This window comes from Aethalodelphis obliquidens, unplaced genomic scaffold (assembly GCF_003676395.1).
Source record: "Aethalodelphis obliquidens isolate GAN/ISIS:26980383/991018 unplaced genomic scaffold, ASM367639v1 scaffold16, whole genome shotgun sequence".
Taxonomy (NCBI): domain Eukaryota; kingdom Metazoa; phylum Chordata; class Mammalia; order Artiodactyla; family Delphinidae; genus Aethalodelphis; species Aethalodelphis obliquidens.
The window spans coordinates 9,456,874-9,481,633 of NW_020837960.1; the positions used below are offsets into that span (position 1 = coordinate 9,456,874).

The window sequence follows — 24,760 nt, forward strand, 5'->3', positions numbered from 1 at the left end:
TTTTTTAAGGAACCTCCATACTGTTCTCCATAGTGGCTGTATCAATTTACATTCCCACCAACAGTGCAAGAGGGTTCCCTTTTCTCCACACCCTCTCCAGCATTTATTGTTTGTATATTTTTTGATGATGACCATTCTGACCGGTGTGAGATGGTATCTCATTGTAGTTTTGATTTGCATTTCTCTAATATTTAGTGATGTTGAGCATTCTTTTCATGTGTTTGTTGGCAATCTGTATATCTTCTTTGGAGAAATGTCTATTTAGGTTTTCTGCCCATTTTTGGATTGGGTTGTTTGTTTAATATTGAGCTGCATGAGCTGTTTATATATTTTGGAGATTAATCCTTTGTCCGTTGATTTGTTTGCAAATATTTTCTCCCATTCTGAGGGCTGTCTTTTTGTCTTGTTTATGGTTTCCTTTTCTGTGCAAAAGCTTTGAAGTTTCATTAGGTCCCATTTGTTTATTTTTGTTTTTATTTCCATTACTCTAGGAGGTGGATCAAAAAAGATCTTGCTTTGATTTATGTCAAAGAGTGTTCTTCCTATGCTTTCCTCTAAGAGTTTGATAGTATCTGGTCTTACATTTAGGTCTTGAATCCATTTTGAGTTTATTTTTGTGTATGGTGTTAGGGAGTGTTCTAATTTCATTCTTTTACATGTAGATGTCCAGTTTTCCCAGCACCACGTATTGAAGGGACTGTCTTTTCTCCATTGTATATCCTTGCCTCCTTTGTCATAGATTAGTTGACCATAGGTGCGTGGGTTTATCTCTGGGCTTTCTACCTTGTTCCATTGATGTATGTTTCTGTTTTTGTGCCAGTACGATATTGTCGTGATTACTGCAGCTTTGTAGTATAGTCTGAAGTCAGGGAGTCTGATTCCTCCAGCTCTGCTTTGTTCCCTCAAGACTGCTTCAGCTATTCGGGGTTTTTTTGTCTCCATACAAATTTTAAGGTGATTTTTTGTAGTTCCGTAAAAAAATGCCATTGGTAATTTAATACGGATTGCATTGAATGTGTAGATTACTTTGGGTAGTATAGTCATTTTCACAATAGTGATTCTTCCAATCCAAGAACATGGTGTATCTCTCCATCTGTTGGTATCATCTTTAATTTCTTTCATCAGTGTCTTATAGTTTTCTGCATACAGGTCTTTTGTCTCCCTAGGTAGGTTTATTCCTAGGTATTTTATTCTTTTTGTTGCAATGGTAAATGGGAGTGTTTCCATAATTTCTCTTTCAGATTTTTCATCATTAGTGTACAGGAATGCACGAGATTTCTGTGCATTAATTTTGTATCCTGCAACTTTCCCAAATTCATTGATTAGCTCTAGTTTTCTAGTGGCATCTTTAGGATTCTCTATGTATAGTATCATGTCATCTGCAAACAGTGACAGTTTGTATTTGTATTCCTTTTATTTCTTTTTCTTCTCTGATTGCCGTGGCTAGGACTTCCAAAACTATGTTGAATAATAGTGGTGAGAGTGGACATCCTTGTCTCGTTCCTCATCTTAGAGGAAATTCTTTCAGTTTTTCACCATTGAGAATGATGTTTGCTGTGGGTTTGTCGTATATGGCCTTTATTATGTTGAGGTAGGTTCCCTCTATGCCCACTTTCTGGAGAGTTTTAATTTTTTTAAACAATTCTTTTTTAAAAATTATATTTATTTATTATTTACCTATTTTGGCTGTGCTGGGTCTTAGTTACAGCACGTGGGATCTTCGCTGTGGCATGCATGTGGGATCTAGTTCCCTGACCAGGGATTGAACCCAGGCCCCCTGCATTAGGAGCATGGAGTCTTATCCACTGAACCACCAGGGAAGTCCCCCATGGTCTGGTTTTGCTGACTGCATACTCTTGGAGTGATTCAACCTGTTTTTCTGCCCTCTTTACTGGCTGCAATTGGGCAGCTGGATCCAGAAACTGGATCATCAGCTTGAGGTCCTTGGCCAGACAACAAGACAGTTCCCACTGTAAGGTCTGGGCTACAGAGAAAAGCAATCACAGAGCTCTTCAAGGATGCCAGGGCTCCCTTCACAAATTTATTTCTCAAGAGTTGTGGTGAAATGTCTTCTGTACACACAAAATTAACCACCACATTACTTTAAGTGACCTATCCCTGAATTCAACGGTTGAGCACAGAATAACAAAACATATTTATAAACATTAATCTGTTGGAAGAGATGATGTAATATATTTCATAGACTCCCTTTAACCTGAAAAATATTTCAATTCCTTAGGTACCAGGAATACAGAATAATAGTGTCAGACCTACACTACATATCAAGAGCCATCACCCTCCATTGCTTCCACAATGACTATCTTGTAATTATTTAGTTTCAGTTATTTATGTAGTGGTTGAGTATTTCCCCTATCTGTCCCAAGGTCACAAAACTACAAGACTTTAAGTCATTTGATATATGAATTTTTGCATGAAAATGTATTTTTTTCCAATCTTAGCTGTTAGTGCTGTATCTCTGTGATTTTTAATGTTTCAATTAAACATTAAATACATATACATATAATTTTTTATAAATTTATTTTTAAATTTATTTTTGGCTGCGTTGGGTCTTTGTTGCTGCGTGTGGGCTTTCTCTAGTTGTGGCAAGTGAGGGTTACTCTTCTCAGTGTGCGGGCTTCTCATTGCGGTGGCTTCTCTTGTTGTGGAACATGGGTTCTAGGCGCACGGGCTTCAGTAGTTGTGGCACGTGGGCTCAGTAGTTGTAGCTTGTGGGCTCTAGAGTGCAGGCTCAGTAGTTGTGGCACACAGGCTTAGTTGCTCCGTGGCATGTGGGATCTTCCCGGACCAGGGCTTGAACCCGTGTCCCCTGCATTGGCAGGCGGATTCTTAACCACTGTGCCGTCAGGGAAGCCCATACATATAATTTAATATACATACTTTATAGGGCAGGTATCTTTTCCTCTTTCTCTATCTTATTTATTTTTTGGCTGCGCCATGCAGCATGCAGGATCTTACTTCGCTGACCAGGAATCAAACCCAGGCCCTGGCAGTGAAAGCAACAAGTCCTAACCACTGGACCACCAGGGAATTCCTGAAAATTTTTTCTTTTTTAATCAAAGACCTTTTTTTGTGCTCACTTCAGCAGCACATATACTAAAATTGGAACGCTACAGAGAAGATTAGCATGGCCCCTGCACAAGGATGACCCACAAATTTGCAAAGCATTCCATATTTTTTAACGAATAAGGACCTACTGTATAGCACAGGGAGCTCTACTGAATATTCTGTAATGGCCTATATGGGAAAAGAATATGAAAAGGAGTGGATATATGTGTATGTATAACTGATTCACTTTGCTGTACACCTGAAACTAACACAACATTGTAAATCCACTATATTCCAATAAAAAAATAAAATAAAATAAAATAAAAGGTCCTTTTACTTTCTAAAATGTCTTTATTTTATTTTGCTACTGAGTTGATGTATCTAAAAGAAAGATTTCCCAACCATTGTTTGGGCTGCTCTGGGCACCTGAAACGGAATCTCTCTTCCTGTTATTAAGTTCATCTCCCTTTCATTATTGAAAGTTGAATTCAAAATATACGTCTCAGCGATTACATTCTCTCTTTCATATGCTGGTGTTTCTCATTACATTCTTGAAACTCTCTCCTCTCCTGCTTCCAAAATATTATACTGTTCTCATCCCTTTTCCTGCTTCTCTGACCCCTCTTTTTCTTTTGCCAACTAGTTTATCTTTCTAAATATGGCCATTCTCCAGCGTTTGGTACCCTGAATATTCCCTCTCTATAAACTCTCCCTCACTTATTCTCTCTCAGTATCAGACATTATCTCTGTGCTAACAGCTATCAAATCGCTCTCCTCAATTCTATTCTCTCACCAAAGCTCTGGCTACACGACTTCAGCATTTACTGGATATTTCTAAAGGAACGCTCACTATAACAACACACATAATAATTCAAAAACAACTTTCACTGTTCTGCCCAAATGGAGACGGCCTTCCAACTTCTATTCCATTCAATGGCATGAATGCATATCACAATCTTCCCAGCCAGAAAGATTAGATCCCTGTGGCTCATCTCCTTTGTATCAGAATAAACTAATGGGATGTAGTGTGGTTCTCGATCAGACAGACTTAAATCTAATCCCAGGACTGCCATCACTTACTGTCTGATCTTGGATTAGTTACTTACTCTCTGAGCCTGGATCTTCATCTGTAAAATGGGATTAACAATACCCAGGGTTGTGAAGATCAAACGACACATACTGCACGCAGGACATAGTGGGCAGCAATAGATCCTCTTGTCAGTTACAAATTTTGCTCATTCTTCATCTGAAGTTCTCTCATATGTGTCCCTACTCCCAGTTCTAACTCTTAGTCATACCTGGATTACTCTAATAACCTCTCTGCCATCTGCCTTAAATCTAGCCTCTTCAGTCCATCTTTCACACTGCTGTCAAAATAATCTTCTAAAAACAAACTTATGGTTGCCAAAGGGGAAAGGAGAGTGGGGGGAGGGATAAATTAGGAGGTTGGGATTAACATATACACACTACTATATAGAAAATAGATAACCAACAAGGACTTACTGTATAGCATAGGGAACTATGCTCAATATTCTGTAATAACCTATAAGGGAAAAGAATCTGAAAAGGAATATATATATATATATATATATATATATATATATATATATATACACACACACACATAACTGAATCACTGTGCTGTACACCTGCAACTAACACCATATTGTAAATCATCTATACTTCAATAAAAGAAGAAAGAAAGAATCTTCTTAAAATAGATATTGATCAAATCATATTCTTATTAGCAAAATCTTCAACAGCTCTCTAACAATCAAGGCCTGTCCCGCTTTAACGTCTGCTCAAAATCTACTCTTTTGAACCTATTTCCTCTCACTTCTCATCACAAATATCCTCTGGTTTAATTGGCTTCCTCACTTCTACACACACAGCAAGATCTTTCCCACCACCATGCTGTTGCTCAAATTGGTCCTTCCATCTGCTCTCGTTGGTCTTCCCTTTGAAACCATGTACCTCAGACTGGGACTTGAACCCACGTGCTGGGATTCGAACCCAGCCTAAACCCTGATTGGGACTTGAACCCACATGGCTAGGACTCAAACCCGGCCAAAACCCACAGTCTTCCAACTGAGATCACACACCTGGTTTTAGGACTTAATGAAGCTCAGGTTCTTGATGTCTCATCACAGAAAGAATTCAGTGAGAGGCAAAGTGATAGTAAGAAGTGGATTTATTTAGAGAGATACACACTCCACAGATATAGTGTGGGCCATCTCAGGAGTTGAGAGCAGCACCAGGGTATGGGGTTGTCAGTTTTTAAGGGGTGAGTAACTTCATAGGCTAATGAGTGGGAGGAGTATTCCAGCTATTTTGGGAAGGGGGTGGGGATTTCCGGGAATTGGGCCACCGCCCAATTTTTCATCCTTATGGTTGGCCTTGGCACTGTCATGGCGCCAGTCAGTGTGTCATTTAGCTTGCTGATGTATTACAATGAGCATATACTGAGGCTCAAGGTCTAGTGGAAGTCGACTTGTCCACCATCTTGGACCCATTTGGTTCTCATCAGTTTATGTCATGTCCTCAGGCTATGTCATTCATTCGAAGGTTGCGCCCTGCCCCCTTCCCTCCTGTTTCACCTTTCCTAACCACTGGCTGTATTTCAAATCCATATGACACACAACCTTACTTATGCTCTATACTTGTTTTCATTTCCCTCAATTGTTTAACTTACATGAATCCTCTTTCCCCACTTTGATAATTTGTGGGTTATTATTCATCGGCCCTCTGTCTACTATAGTGTATCTTTGTGTGATCAAGCAGACAAAAACTTCCAGGTGGATTAAGAGAATTGAACAAAAAAGAATTACTATCAGATGTTCTGATTTAACATACTTGAGTATTTAAAAGTTTAAAGACTCACATTGGTTCTTATTGTTTATGTTGTCTAACTTTTTATCAGCCCAACTAGGGTGGGAGCTTCTTGAAAATAAAGACAAATGACTAACTTCTTCTGCATTCCCATAAACCTCCAACACATCATTAGTACTTCAGAGTAAAAACCTTAATACATCTTGGCTTTGAACAACAGAGCAATGATTTTTCAGGCAAGGCATATATCAACCCTCCACAGGGAAAGTTTCTCTAATTCAGATACTCCTTCCTAGGAGGATACTTCCTTCCCTCCCACTCTCTTCTCCCATAGTAAGAATTCTACTATAGTAAGCCACTGTGATTGATGAGCCCATGTCACAGTATTTAGTAGATATAGGTCAAATGTTTTAAAAAATGGGACAACATGGTTCTAATCAATATCAGAAGAAAAACAACTTCCAGCATCATCTATGGACAAATCCTCAAACACACCTACCATAATCAGCTGGTGTATAATTCAGAAGTTCAAATTTCCAGTGTTTGTAGCTTGAATAATTCTGATACATATCAAATATTTCCCGGGTAAATTGTTGGCAGATATCACCTAAGAGAAAATATAAAAATATTCAGTCAGCACACATTTCTCCAAAGAAGACATATAGAGATGGCCAGTAGGCACACGAAAAGATGCCCAACGTTGCTAATTATTAGAGAAATGCAAATCAAAACTACAATGAGGTATCACCTCACACTGCTCAGAATGGCCATCATCAAAAAGTCTACAAACAATAAATGCTGGAAAGGGTGTGGAGAAAAGGGAACCCTCCTGCACTGTTGGTGGGAATGTAAATTGGTGCAGCCACTCTGGAAAACAGTATGGAGGTTCCTTCAAAAACTAAAAATAGAGTTGCCATATGACCCAGCAATCCCATTCTTGGGCATATATCTGAAGCAAACTCTAATAAGAAAAGATACATGCACCCCAATGTTCATAGCGGCACTATTTACAATAGCCAAAACATGGAAGCAACCTAAATGTCCATCAACAGAGGAATGGATAAAGATGTGGTACATATATACAATGGAATACCACTCAGTCATAAAAAAGAATGAAATAATGGCATTTGCAGCAACATGGATGGACCTAGAGATTATCATACTAAGTGAAGTAAGTCAGAAAGAGAAAGACAAGCACCATATGATATCACTTGCATGTGGAATCTAAAATATGACACAAATGAACTTATTTACAAAACAGAAACAGACTCACACACATAGAAATCAAACTTATGGTTACCAAAGGGAATAGGGGGTGGGGAGGGATAAATTAGGAGTTTGGGATTAGCAGATACAAACTACTACATATAAAATAGATAAACAACAAGGTCCTACTGTATAGCACAGTAGGATAGAAAATATTCAATATCCTGTAATAAACCAAAATAAAAAGAATATGAAAAAAATATTCATTTATAACTGAATCACTCTGCTGTACACCAGAAACTAACACAGCATTGTAAATCAACTATACTTCAATAAAAAATTTTTTAAAAATCAGCACAAATTTCTTAGAGAGTCCTCCTTAAGTAAAAACCCCTTAGGAGTTGAGAAATGACTACTTCCGAAGTGAAACACATTTAACAGACTTTTAAAGTTACAGTGTGTCATATCAAGGTAACATTTAAGTATTTTTTAAGATCATTTACGATAAAATTATTTTATTGACCTCCAGTAGTTCTTCCAGATGTCACCTCTAAAATAACATCATTTTTGTCATATTTCTCCTTTGGCACTAGACTCTGGAGAAGCTGAAAAAGAAAAAAAAAATCAGTATTAGTGTGTATATTCTCCATGGCATACTGCTATTCCTTGAACTTAGATAAAAGACCCCCAAATACTAAAAAATCAGTAATTAACAAAATCATAGAGCATCTCAAAGAGGTCTGGTCCTAAAATGCTTTAATAAGTAGACCTAATTAAGCCTAAAATAAATGATGATTCATGTTAACAATGAAGTTACTTGTTGGCATATTTTCTACAATGCTATCAAATTATCTTAATTTTCTAAAATGCAAAAGTTTAGATCAAAGGCCAGTGTTCCATTCAATTTTCTTCGAATTTTGCTTCTGATTAGTCTTAAACAGTAGCTTCTTTCATCTAATGAAAGAAGTAAGCTCTGAAAGTCTTCATTTGGAGAAAATGAGGACTTTTAACATATGATTATATATTCTCTCCCACAATAAATGACAGCGGACGGACACCAGGCCGTGCCCTGTCTTCTCAGCAGAGTTGCTGTTTAAAGAGTAGATTGAGGACTCCCGAGGTAAGGCTCAAATAGTTTCTCAGTGTGACAAGAAAAAAAGGGGCTTTCTAATAAAGAAAGCAACCAACTTACCTCTTAGGAAGAAAAGGGAAGCAACTTTATTATTACTAAAAGGTCTTTCAAATCAAACTGAAAGTATCTATGTGTCATGATTCCCCCTACCGACAATTTTTGAAATAGTCCATCTCTGCTAGAAATGATATAGCCTGCAGGAGAGAATAGTAGACTAAGAGTCAGACGTCCTACATCTGCTTTTGACTAGCTGTTTAAATCAGTGAAAACAATAACTGATACCTCCATCCTCATCCTCAAAAAGTCCCTCTAGAGATTATCATACTAAGTGAAGCAAGCCAGACAGAGAAAGACAAATATCATATGATACTGCTTGTATGTGAAATCTAAAAAAAAAAAAGATACAAATGAACTTATTTACAAAACAGAAATAGACTCACAGACATAGAAAACAAACATATGGTTACCAAAGGGAAAAGGGGTTTGGGATTAACATACATCCACTACCATATATAAAATATATAACCAACAAGGACCTACTGTATAGCACAGGGAATTATACTGAATATTCTGTAACAACCTATAAGGGAAAAGAATCTGACAAAGAAGATGTATGTATATCTGAATCACTGTGCTGTACACCTGAAACTAACATAACATTGTAAATCAACTATACTTCAAGGAAAAAACGTCTCTCTACTGGATTCCCAGGGTAGGGAAGACTGAAGGTAGGAGGATGGCAAATATGACAAAGGGGAACATAGTACATAGCACCGTATTTTCATTTTCTTTTAGACAAACCATCCATTGAGCTAGAAGGGACTAAAGACTTGTATTAACCCACTGTCTCTATGCCCTTGGATTCATCCCATTCTATCCTGAATGCAAATTTTCAATCCTTAATTAACCCAGTTACCATGTACCACTCCCTCTTTCTAAGACTTAAAACCCCCTGACTCTACTCCATGTTGAAGTAAATTTCTTCACTAGCATGTGTTCCCTTGTCTGGTAACTTAATAGATTCAGCTTTGGAATACTTTTGTCTGGGGGGGGCGGGTGGTTTCGTTCCTTGCCAACACAATCTCTTCAATCTCATTCTGTAGTAAATGACAGCACTAAACCCAATATTATCAATCATCGTAAGAGAAGACTTAATCAACTGGTGTTTGGAAAATAACTTTGAGCAGCAAAACATAGTCTAGCAAGAATAGTATTCCTTTACATTAACATTGCTGAGATTAGTTTACCTCTTAAAACATACCTCACTGTATAACATGTTGATTTTCTGAAGAATGGTTTGCCTCTCTTCCAAAGCAAGTTCTTGTAACTGCTTTTCATCTTCTTTATTTAGACCTACAAACCATCGACAGAAATAATGGTAAAAACGTTTAAATACTTACAAAGAAATTCTTAAATAGCTATCTAATCTCTACCTACTAGGTTTTATTTCAGTTGTGAAGGCAAGGGATTATACAAAAGAACAGAATAGTTAGAGAATGTAAAGTATTTGCTAAGTGTGTCCAAAAAACTCAGTGTGAAGACAAATACGATCTTGCCCCAATGAGCTGGTGATTTGAATGTCTGTAAGTAATTATAGAAATCAGTGATAAATCAAACAGGTTTAAAAAGGGACTGGCTAACTAAATGTAAACCCGAATAAGCTAAGTTTCAGGGTAAACTGGGGTGACCATTTCTTGTCTAAAGCTGGCAGCCATTACCCAGCACACTGTGAGTAATGTAGCATGGCTAGAACCTCCTCTTTTTTTTTTCAAGAGAAGTCAGAAATAAGACCTCTTTAAAACTGTGAAACCTCTTGAAATGTTCATACTTAGTAAACATTTTTTAAAAACACCACATGGGTCAAAAAACCACACATCCTTGCAAGCCTCTGCTTTATGGAAAGAACGGTCATTTTCACATCATTTCAAAGCAAAAAGTTAAATCATGGAGCTCTAATAACACAAGCTATCAATGAGATAGTGGCCAAGTAGGGTGGATCCCATAACCTTTGACTCCATTGCTTTAGATGCCCAGAGATTCCATTTGTCACTGGTGATGTGTGCTAGATGAGGTAGAAATTTTTAATTCTTAAAAATAAAGAAGAAAATAGAAATGAAGACTCATAAAGGAGAGAAAGCTCTTTAAAATTCTTTTCTAGTCATGGAAGTCATGGGGGTCTGGCGGGATTCTATACCTCATTCCTGCTTTCAACATTTCACACTTAATCTGTGCTAAATACTCTGCCAGTTGCTGGGGACACAAAGATGAATAAAACATGGTTCAGGGCTAAAGTGGCTCAGTCTGGTGGGAAAGGTGGACACATTCACTTGATTACAATATGTGGTGTGGGCAGCGCCATCGAGGCCTAAAGGGTGGTCTAACCCAGACTTCAACCCTTAAGGAAGGCTCCTAGATAAGGTGCCATCTGAACTCAATTCTAATTATGGATCACCTGTTGCAGAATTGTAGTATCGCTACTGGCCTCACCTTGTGCACATAAGTCTCGGGTCAGAGGTACCAGAAAAACCTGCTGATCTGCAATCATATAAAATTATTTTTGTGGCTTTTTATTATTTACTGAACGGTAAGATCCAATCTAGTTCAATTTCACTGTATCAACATATTCAAGAGTCTATTATACCTTATGTTTGGTGCTGCAGGAAATAAAGATGAATAAGACACAGGCCCTGTACTTCCCTGGTGGCGCAGTGGATAGGACTCCATGCTCCCAATGCAGGGGGCCCGGGTTCGATCCCTGGTCAGGGAACTAGATCCCACATGCATGTTGCAACTAAGAGTTTGCATGCTACAACTAAGACCCAGTGCAACCAAATAAATAAATAAATAAATATTAAAAAAAAAAAAGAGGGCTCATGTCGTTTAAAAAAAACAGGGAAAGGGACTGAAGTTAAGACAATTACATAATGGATCAGAATATAAAACAGAGAAAGGCCATCATACTTGTTTTACAGAGGGGAGTGAAGCCAAAGGATGATATTCAAGCCATACTTTGTAAGCAGACTGAACTTTAAGAAGGTGAAATTGGTGGGTTAACAACATGAGCAAAGACATAGACATGGGATGGTCTGAATATATTCAGGGAATGGCAGATTGTCTGTTTTGGTTGGAAGGGAGAATACGCAAAGGGAATTAATATACTACACAGAGAGGTGGGGGTCACTCAGCAGAGACTATTAAATGCCAAGCCAAGCAATCTATATTTATAGGCAATGGGAGTTACTGGAAATTCAGAGCAGGAGAGAAATATGATTAAGGTTGTACTTAGGCTGGGAAAGCTTGGAGGTGAGACTAAAAGTTAGGAATTTATTGTAATCATCTAGGACTGAGATATAATGAAAATATAAACTAGGGGAAAGAATAGAAGAGGACTCATGCAAGATACATTACAGAGGTAGACCCTATTGGACTTTGAATCACTGTGCAGTGGATAAGAGCAGAGGCTGTGGAGTCTCCTTGATTGGGTTCAAATTCCTGCTCCTCTCCTGACTGGCTAAGTGACCTTTGGCATTTTAACCTCTCAGTTTCTTCATCTATAAAGTGAGAATATTAATAATAATTCCTACCTTATAAGGTCACTGTGAACATTTCCAATGAGATATTTGCAAAATACTTACCTTAGTGCCTGGCACATACTAAGACTTAGTAAACATAGCTATTATCACTATTATTATAAAATAGCAGAATTGTAGAAGAAACTTTAGAAGCAATCTACTAATACTTTAATCCAATCTACTAATATTACACATGATACAAACGTGGCTGAAAGAGGTTATGTCAATTTAATTTGGAAAGCATTTAGTAAGCTCCTATTATGTGCAAGCAACTTTCCCAAACTAATTAATTACAAATTTGAGTGGCATTATGCGAAAGAGTAAAAAATAATCCTCATTAAAAGAGGTGAGAGGGAATTCCCTGGCGGTCCAGTGGTTAGAACTCTGCAATTCCACTGCAGGGGGCACATGTTCAATCTCTGGTCAGGGAACTAAGATCCCGCATGCCTCATGGCCAAAATAAAGTGAGAGACTCGCAGACCACTAATAGGAGGCAGAAAAAGGTAAGGCTTTGGACATCCAGGACTTTACGGGTATAGCTGTGACTGGCCTCGATGCTGCTTAACATCTCTAAGGCTTAATGAAACAGGATGGAGCACAAAAGAAAGTTTATAAATTAAACTAAAAGCCAATAGCAAGGGACTTTCCTGGTGGTCCAGTGATTAAGACTCTGTGTGCTTCCAATGCAGTGGGCCTGGGTTCCATCACTGGTCACGAAACTAGATCCCGCATGCTGCAACTGAAGATGCGGTGTGCTGCAACTAAGACCCGGTGCAGCCAAATAAATAAATATTAAAAATAAAAGCCAATAGCAAAATTTGGATTGGGACTTCCCTGGTGGCGCAGTGGGTAGGACTCCATGCTCCCAATGCAGGGGGCCCGGGTTCGATCCCTGGTCAGGGAACTAGATCCCACATGCATGCGGCAACTAAGAGTTTGCACGCTACAACTAAGACCCAGTGCAACCAAATAAATAAATAAATATAAAAAAAAAAAAGAGGGCTCATGTCCTTTAAAAAAAAAAATTTGGATAAATGTTGAATCCCAGGTTAGTCCATTATACTTTTCTCTCAACTTCTGTATATTTGGAAATTTTTCATAAAAGAAAAAATGTTAAGGCAATAAAATATTAAGAGATACTAAAATTAAAAATTAACACCTCTCACATTATATATAAAATTAACTCAAATAGATCAATGACCTAAATGTAAGGACTAAAAATAGAAAACCCTTGGAAGAAAACTCAGATGTGAACTTTTGTGACCTTGGATTATGCAATAATTTCTTAGATATGTCACCAAAACACAAACAAGAGAAAAAAAAGATAAACTGAACATCATCAAAATTAAAAACTGTGGTGCTTCAAGGGACAACCGACAGAATGGGAGAAAATTTTTGCAAATAATGTATCTGATAAGGAATTTGTATCTGTAATATAAAGAACTCTTACAACTCAATAATAAAAAGACAACTCCATTAAAAAATGGGCAAAGGATCTAAACAGTCATTTAACCATAGGTGATATACAACAGCCAATAGGCACATAAAAAGACACTCAACACCATTAATCAGGGAAATGCAAGTCAAAGCCTCAGTAAGATACCACTTCACACACACCAGGAAGGCTAGAATCGAAAGGGCGGATCACAAGGGTTGGAGAGGATGTAGAAACACCAGAACGCTCATACACTGAGGATGGAATGTAAAATGGTTCAGCCACTTTGGAAAACCAGTCTGACAGTTCCTCAAAAGGTTAAACATGGAGTTACCACACAACTTAGCAATATATGTCTACACAAAAACTTGTACACAAATGTTCATAACGGCATTGTTCATAATAACCAAAACAGTGGAAAAACTCAATAACCAACAACTGATGAATGGATAAATAAAATGTGGTATATCTATACAATGGGACATAATTCAGCAATAAAAAGAAATGAAGTACAGAAACATGCTACAACATAAATGAACCTTAAACATATGCTAAGTGAAAGAAGCCAGTCACATAGGGTAACATATTGTATGATTCCATTTATATAAAATGCCTGAAATAAGTAACTGTATAGAGACAGAAAGTAGATTAGTGGTTGTCTAGGGCTGGCAGGGATTGGGTGGATTGGCATGGGATGGCTAAAGGGTGCAGGGTTTCTTTTTGGGGTGATGAAATAATACCCATACCATATAAGCCCTCTGACGGGGTAGGAATTGTATTTTTGTGTCCCTGGTATGTAGCACATAGGACAGTGCCCAATAAAGATCTATTAATAAATTAAAAATTCTGAAAAGGTCAATATTTAGTCTCCCAGACCCTAAGTGCGTCTTGGCAAGTACCACAAAGACCTCGGTCTCTTAGTAGTTGCTCTTTAGTAGCTGAAATACTTCAAACACCCAGAGTACAGAGTCCTGTCCTTTCCAAGTGCAGGGCTTACTATGTGCAGGCTTTTTAAAAGACTGTATTCAATATACCTTTAACTTAGAAAATCAATCCTGTACTTGTACACACACATCTTTTACCTACTTTTACACATTGATTCTAATTCTTCAATGGCTTGTTCAGCCTCCTGAATTTCTTTGTAAATGACTGCAAGCGGAGCCAGCTCAGCATGCCGTTGATTCAAGGACCTCCGGTCCCCTTCACTCACAGAGATATGCTGCAAACAATGATCAAGTGTTTGGTACTCCTTACTCAGGTCCTCCATGTATTTCTGTAGTCCTTTATGCTTCCAGAGCATCCTGGTATCTTGATGACAATATCTCCTGGACCAATTCTCACTTAACAGACAATGGAGAATGTGATTCCTGTTTCGTCTAAAAACCCACAGCCTTGTGTCAAGAGGTATCTGTGTAAGTTGATGAGAATGGAGATGGACATGGCACTGGTGGTGACCATTAAGACACGGATGTCTAAAAAGCCAAACAAACAGGTGACGATTCATTTCAGCATCTGAAACAAAATAAACACAATCTGAGAAATATCAACTCCACAGATATAAAAGCTGAAGGAGCCTCAAGAAATCTTGCTCAGTTCACTGCCTCAGCCAGCTCCAAACACAGTCCCTAAATTCAATAACCCACAAAAAGAAAACGAATCTTCAAATCTGTGAATATAACAAAATAAATGAAGGTAGTGCTGTTTTCTACCCATTCAACATATATAATTAACTAAGGCAAATGAGTAGGAGTGTAACTAATAAATATATCAACAGAATGGGTTAAATCAGCTATTTTCTAGAAAGTACCCAGAATCTAAAATTGAGTGTGTGAATAAGCTCTTGACAAGTATGAAATAATCATGCAAACTTTAGATGGTTCGTATATTAATAGATTTTTAAAGTTTGAAGGAAACACTACTTCCTTGTCTAATTCTTAGGTATCCAGATGCCCAAGGAAGTCAAGTAACTTAATCATGATTATTCATTCTGCCAGATAGAGGCAGAGCTGAGGTGAATGCAGCTTGCCTATTCAGACTTCAGTGCTTTTCATTCCCAACTATGCAATCACTCTTTGAAGTTGCTTCCCTTTTAGCTGAGATCCTAAAGGACGGAAAATTTACATACTAACAGACTAAGAAAGTATAAAGTTTGGTAAAAAAAAAAAAGACAATGATGATAATTATATTAAATGAAAAAAACAGAATCAAAACAATATAATCTCAATTAGGTTTTCAAATTTGTCTACAGTATATGGAATACATGGGTTTATGGGGACATAACTGCATCATAAGTTGAGGAAGAGCTTTATTTTGAAAAAAGAAAACTAAAAACATACCAAAACGTTAGTAAGATGATCTCTAGTTGTGGGATGATGGATTCCTTTTGCTTCCTTTTTTTTTCTACTTCTTCGTGTTTTCCAAGTTTCCTATACATTTAGCACATACTACTTTTACAATCAGGAAGAAAAATTACTTTAAAAAATTACATGTTAGGTGAAATTAGTTATGTACAATAATAATTATCTGTTCTTCCTTCTAACAGAGATAATCAAAAGAGATAACAAATGTACACAATGGTTTTACTGAGTAAGAAAGAGAAGATAAAGTGTTCTAAGAAAAATACTTTGCCCCTAAAATCCTGAGGTTCAAAGTTGAAATAAGGGTCAAAATTGATCAGAATCAACCTTTATTGTCTCCAGTGTTTCTACTACGTTAGGTGTATTCATATATTAGCTCATTTGATCATTGTAAGTCTGCTAACTTGGATATTGTTATCTCCTAGGAAATAAAATATTCAGAATAGTCTCTAAAATATTCACAGTTTGCAGGGTTGTACTAAGGAAATTTAACATACTGAATCACATTGAGAAAAGGACTGCGGGAAGCGTACACAAAGGCACAGTAGCCACAAATGTTACAGTCCTCCAGCAGGAGTTTCTGCCTGTCTTCACATTGAGACAAGCTGGGACCCGGGACCCTTTGCTGCAGTGCTGCAATGCTTGCACCTGGACAAATGTTTCCTTAAGCAACAAAATACAAAGAAACAAATACGGGCTAAAAATAACTGTGTGCATGGGCAGTTGGGGCAAATTCTGGACAACTAGATAAAAGGAGACCAAAAAGCCCAACTGGCACCTCTGAAGAGCTGGCAGCAAAAGCAGAGAGTGGGGAGCAAAAGCAGGGTACTGCGCATGCCCCCTGCACACAACGTAGCCAAGGGGATGGGTAGACCACTTAAGCCACCCCTCTGCTGGATCCCTGAACACACCCCTACCCTCACCCCATGTAAGGAACCTGCTCACTCCCCTCTGCTGCAGCAGGGGCCACGATATAGCCTTGACTGAATTTCTTGTCTGGCCTCTGATCAATATCTATTGATTAAGGAGGCCAGGAACCCTGGTCTAAAACAACATCTAGTCACAGAAAGTGTGTCCATTTGAAAAAGGATGTAACAAAAAAAATGGCAAAAAGATTTTTGTTAAAACACCTCTAGCTAAATTTCCATTTTAGAAATAGTAGAAAAAGCAACTCTCAAGGTCATGAACCTCAATGTTAAGTAAATCCCAAGACATTTATCTGCTAGGTTTATCTATACCTGAGAATAGCAAGCCTTCTCCATCACTCCCCGACAGTAACAGGATTAAAATGATACTCTAGGGGCTTTCCTGGTGACTCTTTTCCAGTCGTTTAAGAGTCCGCCTGCCAAGGCAGGGAACATGGGTTCAAGCCCTGGTCCGGGAAGATCCCACATGCCGCGGAGCAACTAAGCCCGTGAGCCACAACTACTGAGCCCTCATGCCACAACTACTGAAGCCTGCGCGCCTGGAGCCCGTGATCGGCAATGAGAGAAGCCACCGCAATGAGAAGCCCGCGAACCGCAACGAAGAGTAGCCCCCGCTCGCTGCAACTAGAGAAAGCCCGCGCGAAGCAACGAAGACCCAACGCAGCCAAAAATAAATAAATAAAATAAATGAAAATTAAAAATAAAATGATACTCTAGGGACAACTCTCAGCCTTGGCAAGTCAGAAGTGACACTAAGCCGGCACGAGAGGATCACGTGTAAGCCACACTAACTCGGTATACGGAGTGATCCCAGAGGGAGACACCATGGGGAAAAAAAAAAAAAAGCTGGAAAAGGAAAATAGACTTTTAAGACCAGAAAAGAGAAGTGAACTGTGAGCACGTTAAAAAAAAAAAAAAAAAAAGACAGAAAGGACGTTAGGTTTCCTTACGGAGGTCTGAACCTTCTGTGGTCCACTACGTTTCAGCCCGACAGACACCGGATCACTTTCATTGCCAGGTTCACCCCTTCCGGCTTAGAGCTTGATCCCGCCTCTTCCGTCTCGACTCTTCTCCAGACGAGTAGCCCTTGCGTGTGCCTAACAATAAACTAACAGAGGAAACAAAAGAGAAAAATGGAAAAGCGAGAAAAATTCCCACGAGAGAGATGACCAGGCGACTTACTCATCCGGATTCTGAGCCCAGGGTGTAGGTTGCGATGGAAGGGGGAGGGGAGGTGCAGGGGCATTGGTGCCGCTGTGTTCACTGAACCACAACTCCCAAGAGCTCCCCACCCGGGAATCTTGGGAGTTGTAGTTTATCTCGGACGAACGCCCAGCCTCCAACCCCCTAGGCCAAAGGTGGAGCTTTGGTTTTCACAGTTCCAGGCAAGCCCAAAAGGGAGATTCCCTGCAGTTCTGATTAAGAGATCAAGATATACAAGAATTTTCGTGTATATAGAGCCACTAGAGCAGAGATTCCTGATTTTTTTAAATGAGGATCCCTTTTCATCATTCAAAAATGTGCAGGATTCTGCATGTTAATACTTGTACTTTCAGCTTCCATTGCCTGAGAAGATACCTAATGACTAATCGAGACTATAAAGTTGTATTTTTTTTAAATCATAAGGAGGATCCAAAATATGAGAGACTATATATAGCCACAACTTAGTGAATTTATAGCTGTTGTATACATAAACACAATTTGGGGGCTCAATTTAAGTTTGTAGCTTGTAAACCATCAATTAAGTAAAGCATTAAAAATCCTAAATAATAAACAATTCCAGGAAAATGCAAATATATTGCCTTACTTTGAATATTCAAGTAGGATACACATTTACATGTCATTTGACCTCTGTGCCCTAGTATTTCTTCCTGAAAAGCAGAGGCAACAAGAATTCCACGTTACCAACTTCACAAGATATTTTCTTAGTTTATGACCACATATATAAAAAGGAGAATTAGGCATAAATATAAATATCTAACATGTATTGCCTATTTCAAGGTATCTACTTCTACCAACTACATATTAGCTACTACTCTAAATGGCTTAAGCCTATTTATTAATTAATTTAATCTTTACAACAACCCTAAAATACCCATTTTGCAGAAGAGAAAACTAAGGCACAGAGAGTTTAAGTAACTTGTCCAAGGTAAAAGAACTAGTTAAGTGATAGAGCTGAGATTCAATGAAGACAATCTGTCTTAATGATCTATGGCTCCTAAACTGTGATACTGCCTCCCTCCTCCAGAAAAAAGAAAAGAAAACATTCAGTCTTTCATGCAGTAAACACGGAGCACCAGTTATGTGTTAATCACTATTCTAGACATGAGACTTCAGCAATGAACAGAAAAGACAAAAATCTTTGCTCTCACGAATACCAAAGTACCCACATAAATCATTCTCCTAAATTATCCAACAAAATCTTTTAATTCTTTATTTTGATGTATATATAAAACTTCCTTCTTAAAAAATAAGCTTTAGTGCCATGGACTAATCCCTCCCAAATTCAGTATGCTGAAGCTAACTCCCAGTATGACCCCACTGGAAATAGGGCCTTTAAGGTGATTAAGGTTAAATAAGGTCATAGAGAGGGAACCCTAATCTGATAGGACTAGTGCCCTTACAGGAAGAGACCAGAGAGCTTGTGTAGTCTCTTTCTGCCCCCCTCTTTCCCTCAACAAGCGAAAAGAGGTCAGGGGGTGAGCACACAGCAAGATAGCAGCCACCTACAAGCCAAGAGAAGAGGCCTCAGAATGAAACCTACCTTGCCAGCACCTTGATCTTTCCAACCTCCAAAACTGTGAGAAATAAATTTCTGTTGTTTAAGCCACTCAGTATGGTACTTTGTTATGGCAGCCCAAGCAAAGACATTTACATATGTAAACATTTATTGAGATATACATGAAACGTTATACACTTTATGAATGTTATTTCTAAATTTAAAGAAAATCCCTAAAGACTATAAATATTGCTTCGTCCTCCATGTGTTTTTAAAGAAAGTAATGTGGTTATAATTATATTTATTAATATGCAAAGATGTCCACAATATATTATTAAGTGAAAGAGAATGTTTAAAAAATTCATCAAACTATTTCACTTAAAAAACGTATGTGGGACTTCCCTGGTGGTGCAGTGGTTAAGAATCCACCTGCCAATGCAGGGGACACGGGTCGGAGCCCTGGTCCAGGAAGACTGCACAGAGCAGCTAAGCTCACAAGCCACATCTACTGAGCCCTCGTGCCACAACTACTGAAGCCCGCGTGCCTAGAGCCCGTGCTCTGCAACAAGAGAAGCCACTGCAATGAGAAGCCCACGCACAGCAAGGAAGAGTAGCCCCTGCACACTACAACTAGAGAAAGCCCGCGTGCAACGACGAAGACCCAATGCAGCCAAATATAATAATTAATTAATTGATTTTTAAAAAAAGTATATGATGCATATTTAAAAGTCTGGAAGAGGGAATTCCCTGGTGGTCCAGTGGTTAGGACTTGGTGCTTTCACTGCTGTGGCCTGGGTTCAATCCCTGGTCGGGGAACTAAGATCCTACAAGCCGTGCAGTGCAGCCAAAAAAAAAAAAAAAGAAAAGAAAAATCTGGTGGAATTATAGGTAATCTCTATTTTCCTTTTCATAGTACTATGAATTTCTTGAAATTTTGTGATGGGTATTGTAAACAAGAAAGCTATAAAAGAAAAAAGACATTCTTTCATGTTTGATTGAAAAGCCTTATGGAAGTTATTATTCTCAAATTGTTCTATGAAGTTAAACAACTTCTATTTGCAAGAAGTCTGATATATTACAGAATAAAAGTTTCCAGAAATAGTAATAAAAGAGGTTGATTCAGTGGGGGAAAAAGAATTAGCATTTTGATTAAACTAGAAACAAGCACTACCATGTCTGAAATATTTCTCACAATAAGGTCAACTATGAATACTTTCTTTGTTGAATGAATTTGTAATGGGCACTGATGATTTGGTATCTCTTTGTCAGAAACTAAATGACCTGTGTCCCCCTCCTCCAACTTGGAGCATGCTAACACAACAAAATACGTGGGGTCATTTTTCATCTCCATTTAGAGCAAATCAGTCCCAAACCCAAAGGGGTAGGGAATGGGGATTTTCACTGAACTTCCTCTCAGAGACCTCCGGATTCTTTTAAAGATTCTGAGGACACTCGCGTCTAGAGTACTAACAAGAGGTCGATTTGTGTCCTTCAGCAGAGGTTTCACATCAGTAAACTGTCTGCTTAGGGCTTACCCCGAGAGAAGCAGAGCACCAGACCTTCCTCAGCCCTGGACATTCTTTGGGGAGCTAGACAAGGGTGAGTGTAGAGATTGTTCCAGGCTAAGTTGAAACTTTGGTCCTATCTGGGAAATTTTCAGTGGCACTGAAAGCAACATAAAATCTCAGCACACAAGCCATAACACATTGTTTTTTAGCACACTGTGAAGATACACCTGGCTTTCTGATTCCCGGTAGTTTAGCTCTTGACCAATGCCATCTTGAGACTGGCAATGGCTTGGGATTTGAATCAGATATATTTCACTATAGAAAAAGTGAAAGCAGGTAGCAATTTACTACAAAATTCAAGCTCTCAATATGGTGGAAAAGTAGAAAAACAGAGTTTATTTCATTTGTATCCTTATAAATTATTTTCCCCGAGAGAAGCGAAATATAAAGAATGAAAAAAGAGCATTTCTTATTTTCACATGTTCATACTGCTTCTCAAATTTTTCGGAGCTTGAAAAAATTAAAGCTAACAAACACGCCACCTGCTGGCATTAATGAAACTAGATCGCAAGTTATTTTCAGAGTCAAGAGGTGTTCAAGGAGTCTTGAAATGTCAACTTACGATGTATTTCTTTTACTCTAATAATAATAATAAAAGGGTAGATCCTGGAAACTCATCTTTTACCCCATAAACTGGTATTAGCCTAGGCTGAGGTCAGCTTTGTTAACAAGCTCATTTAGTGTTGTCTCCTACGACTTCTGGGTAATTTCACCTCTTCCATTTTTCATCCTAAATTTCAGGCTAAATATTTTTCTTAAATTATTTCCTTCAGTTTTGAATTATACATTTTCAAATTTTCATTTCAATGAGTTTAGTTTTCCCATCTTTTTCTACTAACAGTAGTCTTCAAATACCCTTTATAAGCATTAAAGTACTTTCCAACTTAGATACAAATCTTCCCTTGAGGAATACAATGTAATCTATACTCTCTGTGTGTGTAGATATATATCTTTTTATTTTTTTCCTTTTTAATATGAAAAATTTCAAACATGTTCAAAAATAGAACAGTAAAATGACCCCTGTGCACTCATCATGAATTCTCAACATTATCAACTTAGTGTTCACCCTCCCTCCTCCCTCTCTCTTCTCATCCTCACTGGATTAATTGGAAGCAAATACAAGACATCGTAACTCTTCGTCTGTAAATATTTTTGTATACATCTCCAGAAGATAAAGACTTTTAAAATATATGATCACTCCTAAAAATTAAAAATAGCTCTTAATATTATCAAATATCTAGTCAGTATTTAAATTTCCCTGATTGTGCCAGATTTTTTGTCTTTTTCTTTTTCGGCGGGGGGAGGCAGTTTGCTTGTTCATATCAAGATTCAAATAAGGTCCATGCATTGCAATTTGTTTCTATGTATAATACTTGGTTTGTTTTAATCTACAGGATCCCCCCTCTTTTTAATTTTTTTTATTTGCAATATATTTGTTGAAGAGACCAGATCTTTGGCCTTGAGGAGTTTCACACAGTCTAGATTTTTCTAGACATGTGTTGTGGTGTTTATCATGTTCCTTTGTTTCCTGTATTTCCTATAAACTGGTCTGGAAGCTTGAACAGAGTCATATTTACTTTTTTTTTTTTTCAAAACTAATTCATAGGTGGGTTAGATACTTACAAAGGAAGATGCAAAATATTTAGTTGTGATTTTTTAAAATACTAGAAGCTCTTGATTGCCTAGATCCATTATTCCATTAGAAGTTGCAAAATGGTGATATTTTATCATTCTGACTTCACTTATTTATTTATTTATTTGGTTGTGCCGGGACTTAGTCGCGGCTCGCAGGCTCCTTAGTTGCGGCATGCGAACTCTTAGTTGCGGCATGCATGTGGGATCTGGTTCCCTGACCAAGGATGAAACCTGGGCTCCCTGCATTGGGAGCGTGGAGTCAACCACTGTGCCACGAGGGAAGTCCCCTGACTTCATTTATTATTTGGAATCTCTATAAAGAGAAACTTTTCCTCATCAACTATTTGTTGCCCTTGCTTTGAAATTTTTAAAAGAAAAAATTAAAACTTTGCCAAAGTGGAGAGGTGATCAAATTCAAAATTTTGCTTTCTGAACAATATCCAGGATTTCCAAATTCTATTTCAATCTTATCTTGTTTTTTTTTACTTTAGTAATACGGCAATTCTCTGCAATTCTCATATCCCCAAAGCTCTGAAAAACCTTGTTTTCAATGCAAATATCAGAAAATCTCTGAAAACTGAAGGGTTTTTGGTAACTTATTTGATGGCCAAACCTGCCCTAACCCAAACTCAGTTTGGCAGGTATACCAACTGAGACTGAAGTGAGGCTATTTATATCTGTATTATCCCACTTAGAATAAATATTCGTATTTTTAATGAAGAAATATTTATTCATGGAGGGAGGGATAAACTAGGAATTTAGGATTAACATGTACACACTACTGTATATAAAATAGATAACCAACAAGGACCTATTGTATAGCACAGGAAACTGTATTCAATATTTTCTAATAACCTACAAGGGAAAAGAATCTGAAAAAGAATATATGTCTGAATCACTTTGCTGTACACCTGAAACTAACACAACATTGTAAATCAACTATACTTCAATAAAAATAAAATTTAATTTGATTTAATTAAAAAAAGAAATATTTGTTTGTTAGATTACAGGCTGCTGCTCCAGAACCCACTGAAAGTGTTATAATGTACGGTATATGCATTTCCTTTCTAAATCCAAAGCATCCTGAAGTTTGAAAACATCTGGTCCAAGTATTTCAGGTAAAGAACTGTGAACTGTAGCAATAATATAGTAGTTAACATTCACTGAGTACGTATTCTTTACCAGGTAGTGCTCTAAATTTTTAACATTTAACTAACTCACTCAATCTTCCCAACAACCCTACGAATTGCTGAGGCACAGCATGGCTAGGTGACTTGCTCAAGATTGTGCCCAACAGACAGATGAAGAGTGGCCAAAGGGATTTGAACCAAGAAGGCTGGGTTGCACTGTGACCCTGATTCTGCTGCCCGTACTCTCTCATTAACTTGCACATCGTTCTCCCAGCTCTTCAAGATCTGACTCCAATCTAGCTAGCCTCTTTTCATCTCTCATGATATCCTCCAAGAACCTCATGTCCTCATGTTTCAGCTCAACCAGATAACTCCTTATTTCTTCCAAAACACATCTTCAACCTTGGCATTTTTGTTCATATTGCTAAAAGATATATATAAATACATATATAAATATATATGTAAATATATATATATATATATACACACATTTTTTTTTTTTTTTTTTTTTTGCGGTACGCGGGCCTCTCACTGTTGTGGCCTCTCCCGCTGCGGAGCACAGGCTCCGGACGCACAGGCTCAGCGGCCATGGCTCACGGGCCCAGCCGCTCCGCGGCATGTGGGATCTTCCCGGACCGGGGCACGCACCCGTGTCCCCTGATTCAACGGGTGGACTCTCAACCACTGCGCCACCAGGGAAGCCCTAAAAGATATTTTTAAAGGTAAGATTATGACTTTTGTATAAATATGAAATGTACAACTGTCAATTTTTTAAAAATTATTAATTAATGAGGGATGTTATAATTTGTTAAACAAAATCTAAAGAGAAAACATAAATACACCATAAGGAATGCTGAAATGAATTTGTTTAAAAGATGAAAAACTGGTCAGTACACGCAAGACATAACCACTTGCATCTCAGTTATACAAATTTGCATTTCTAGGGAAAAGAATCATGTGCAGGGCTTCTCTGGTGGCACAGTGGTTAAGAATCCGCCTGCCAATCCAGGGGACAAGGGTTTGAGCCCTGTTCCGGGAAGATCCCACATGCCGAGGAGCAACTAAACCCCAGTGCCACAACTACTTAGCCTGCGCTCTAAAGCCTGCGAGCCACATCTACTGAAGCCCACGCGCCTATAGCCTGTGCTAGGCAACAAGAGAAGCCACCACAATGAGAAGTCCGCG

At 38.1% G+C, this 24,760-nt stretch overlaps 1 protein-coding gene and 1 non-coding gene across 2 annotated transcripts in view; one reads left to right on the forward strand and one right to left on the reverse strand.

Annotated features, from left to right (window-relative positions):
- MTRF1 (mitochondrial translation release factor 1) overlaps positions 1-24,760 on the reverse strand; it is a 63,317-nt gene that overhangs the window by 26,976 nt on the left and 11,581 nt on the right. Inside the window, exons 2-7 of the mRNA XM_027116114.1 lie at positions 17,474-17,631; positions 15,577-15,666; positions 14,327-14,752; positions 9,495-9,586; positions 7,625-7,706; positions 6,389-6,502 (exon numbers count right to left, since the gene is read on the reverse strand). Of these exons, the coding sequence (XP_026971915.1) occupies positions 6,389-6,502; positions 7,625-7,706; positions 9,495-9,586; positions 14,327-14,744 (706 nt within the window). The 5' untranslated portion in view covers positions 14,745-14,752; positions 15,577-15,666; positions 17,474-17,631. The remainder of the gene's footprint in view (positions 1-6,388; positions 6,503-7,624; positions 7,707-9,494; positions 9,587-14,326; positions 14,753-15,576; positions 15,667-17,473; positions 17,632-24,760) is intronic.
- Positions 3,091-3,197, forward strand: LOC113625857 (U6 spliceosomal RNA). Its single transcript, XR_003434907.1, has one exon. It is a non-coding gene; the product is annotated as a U6 spliceosomal RNA (small nuclear RNA).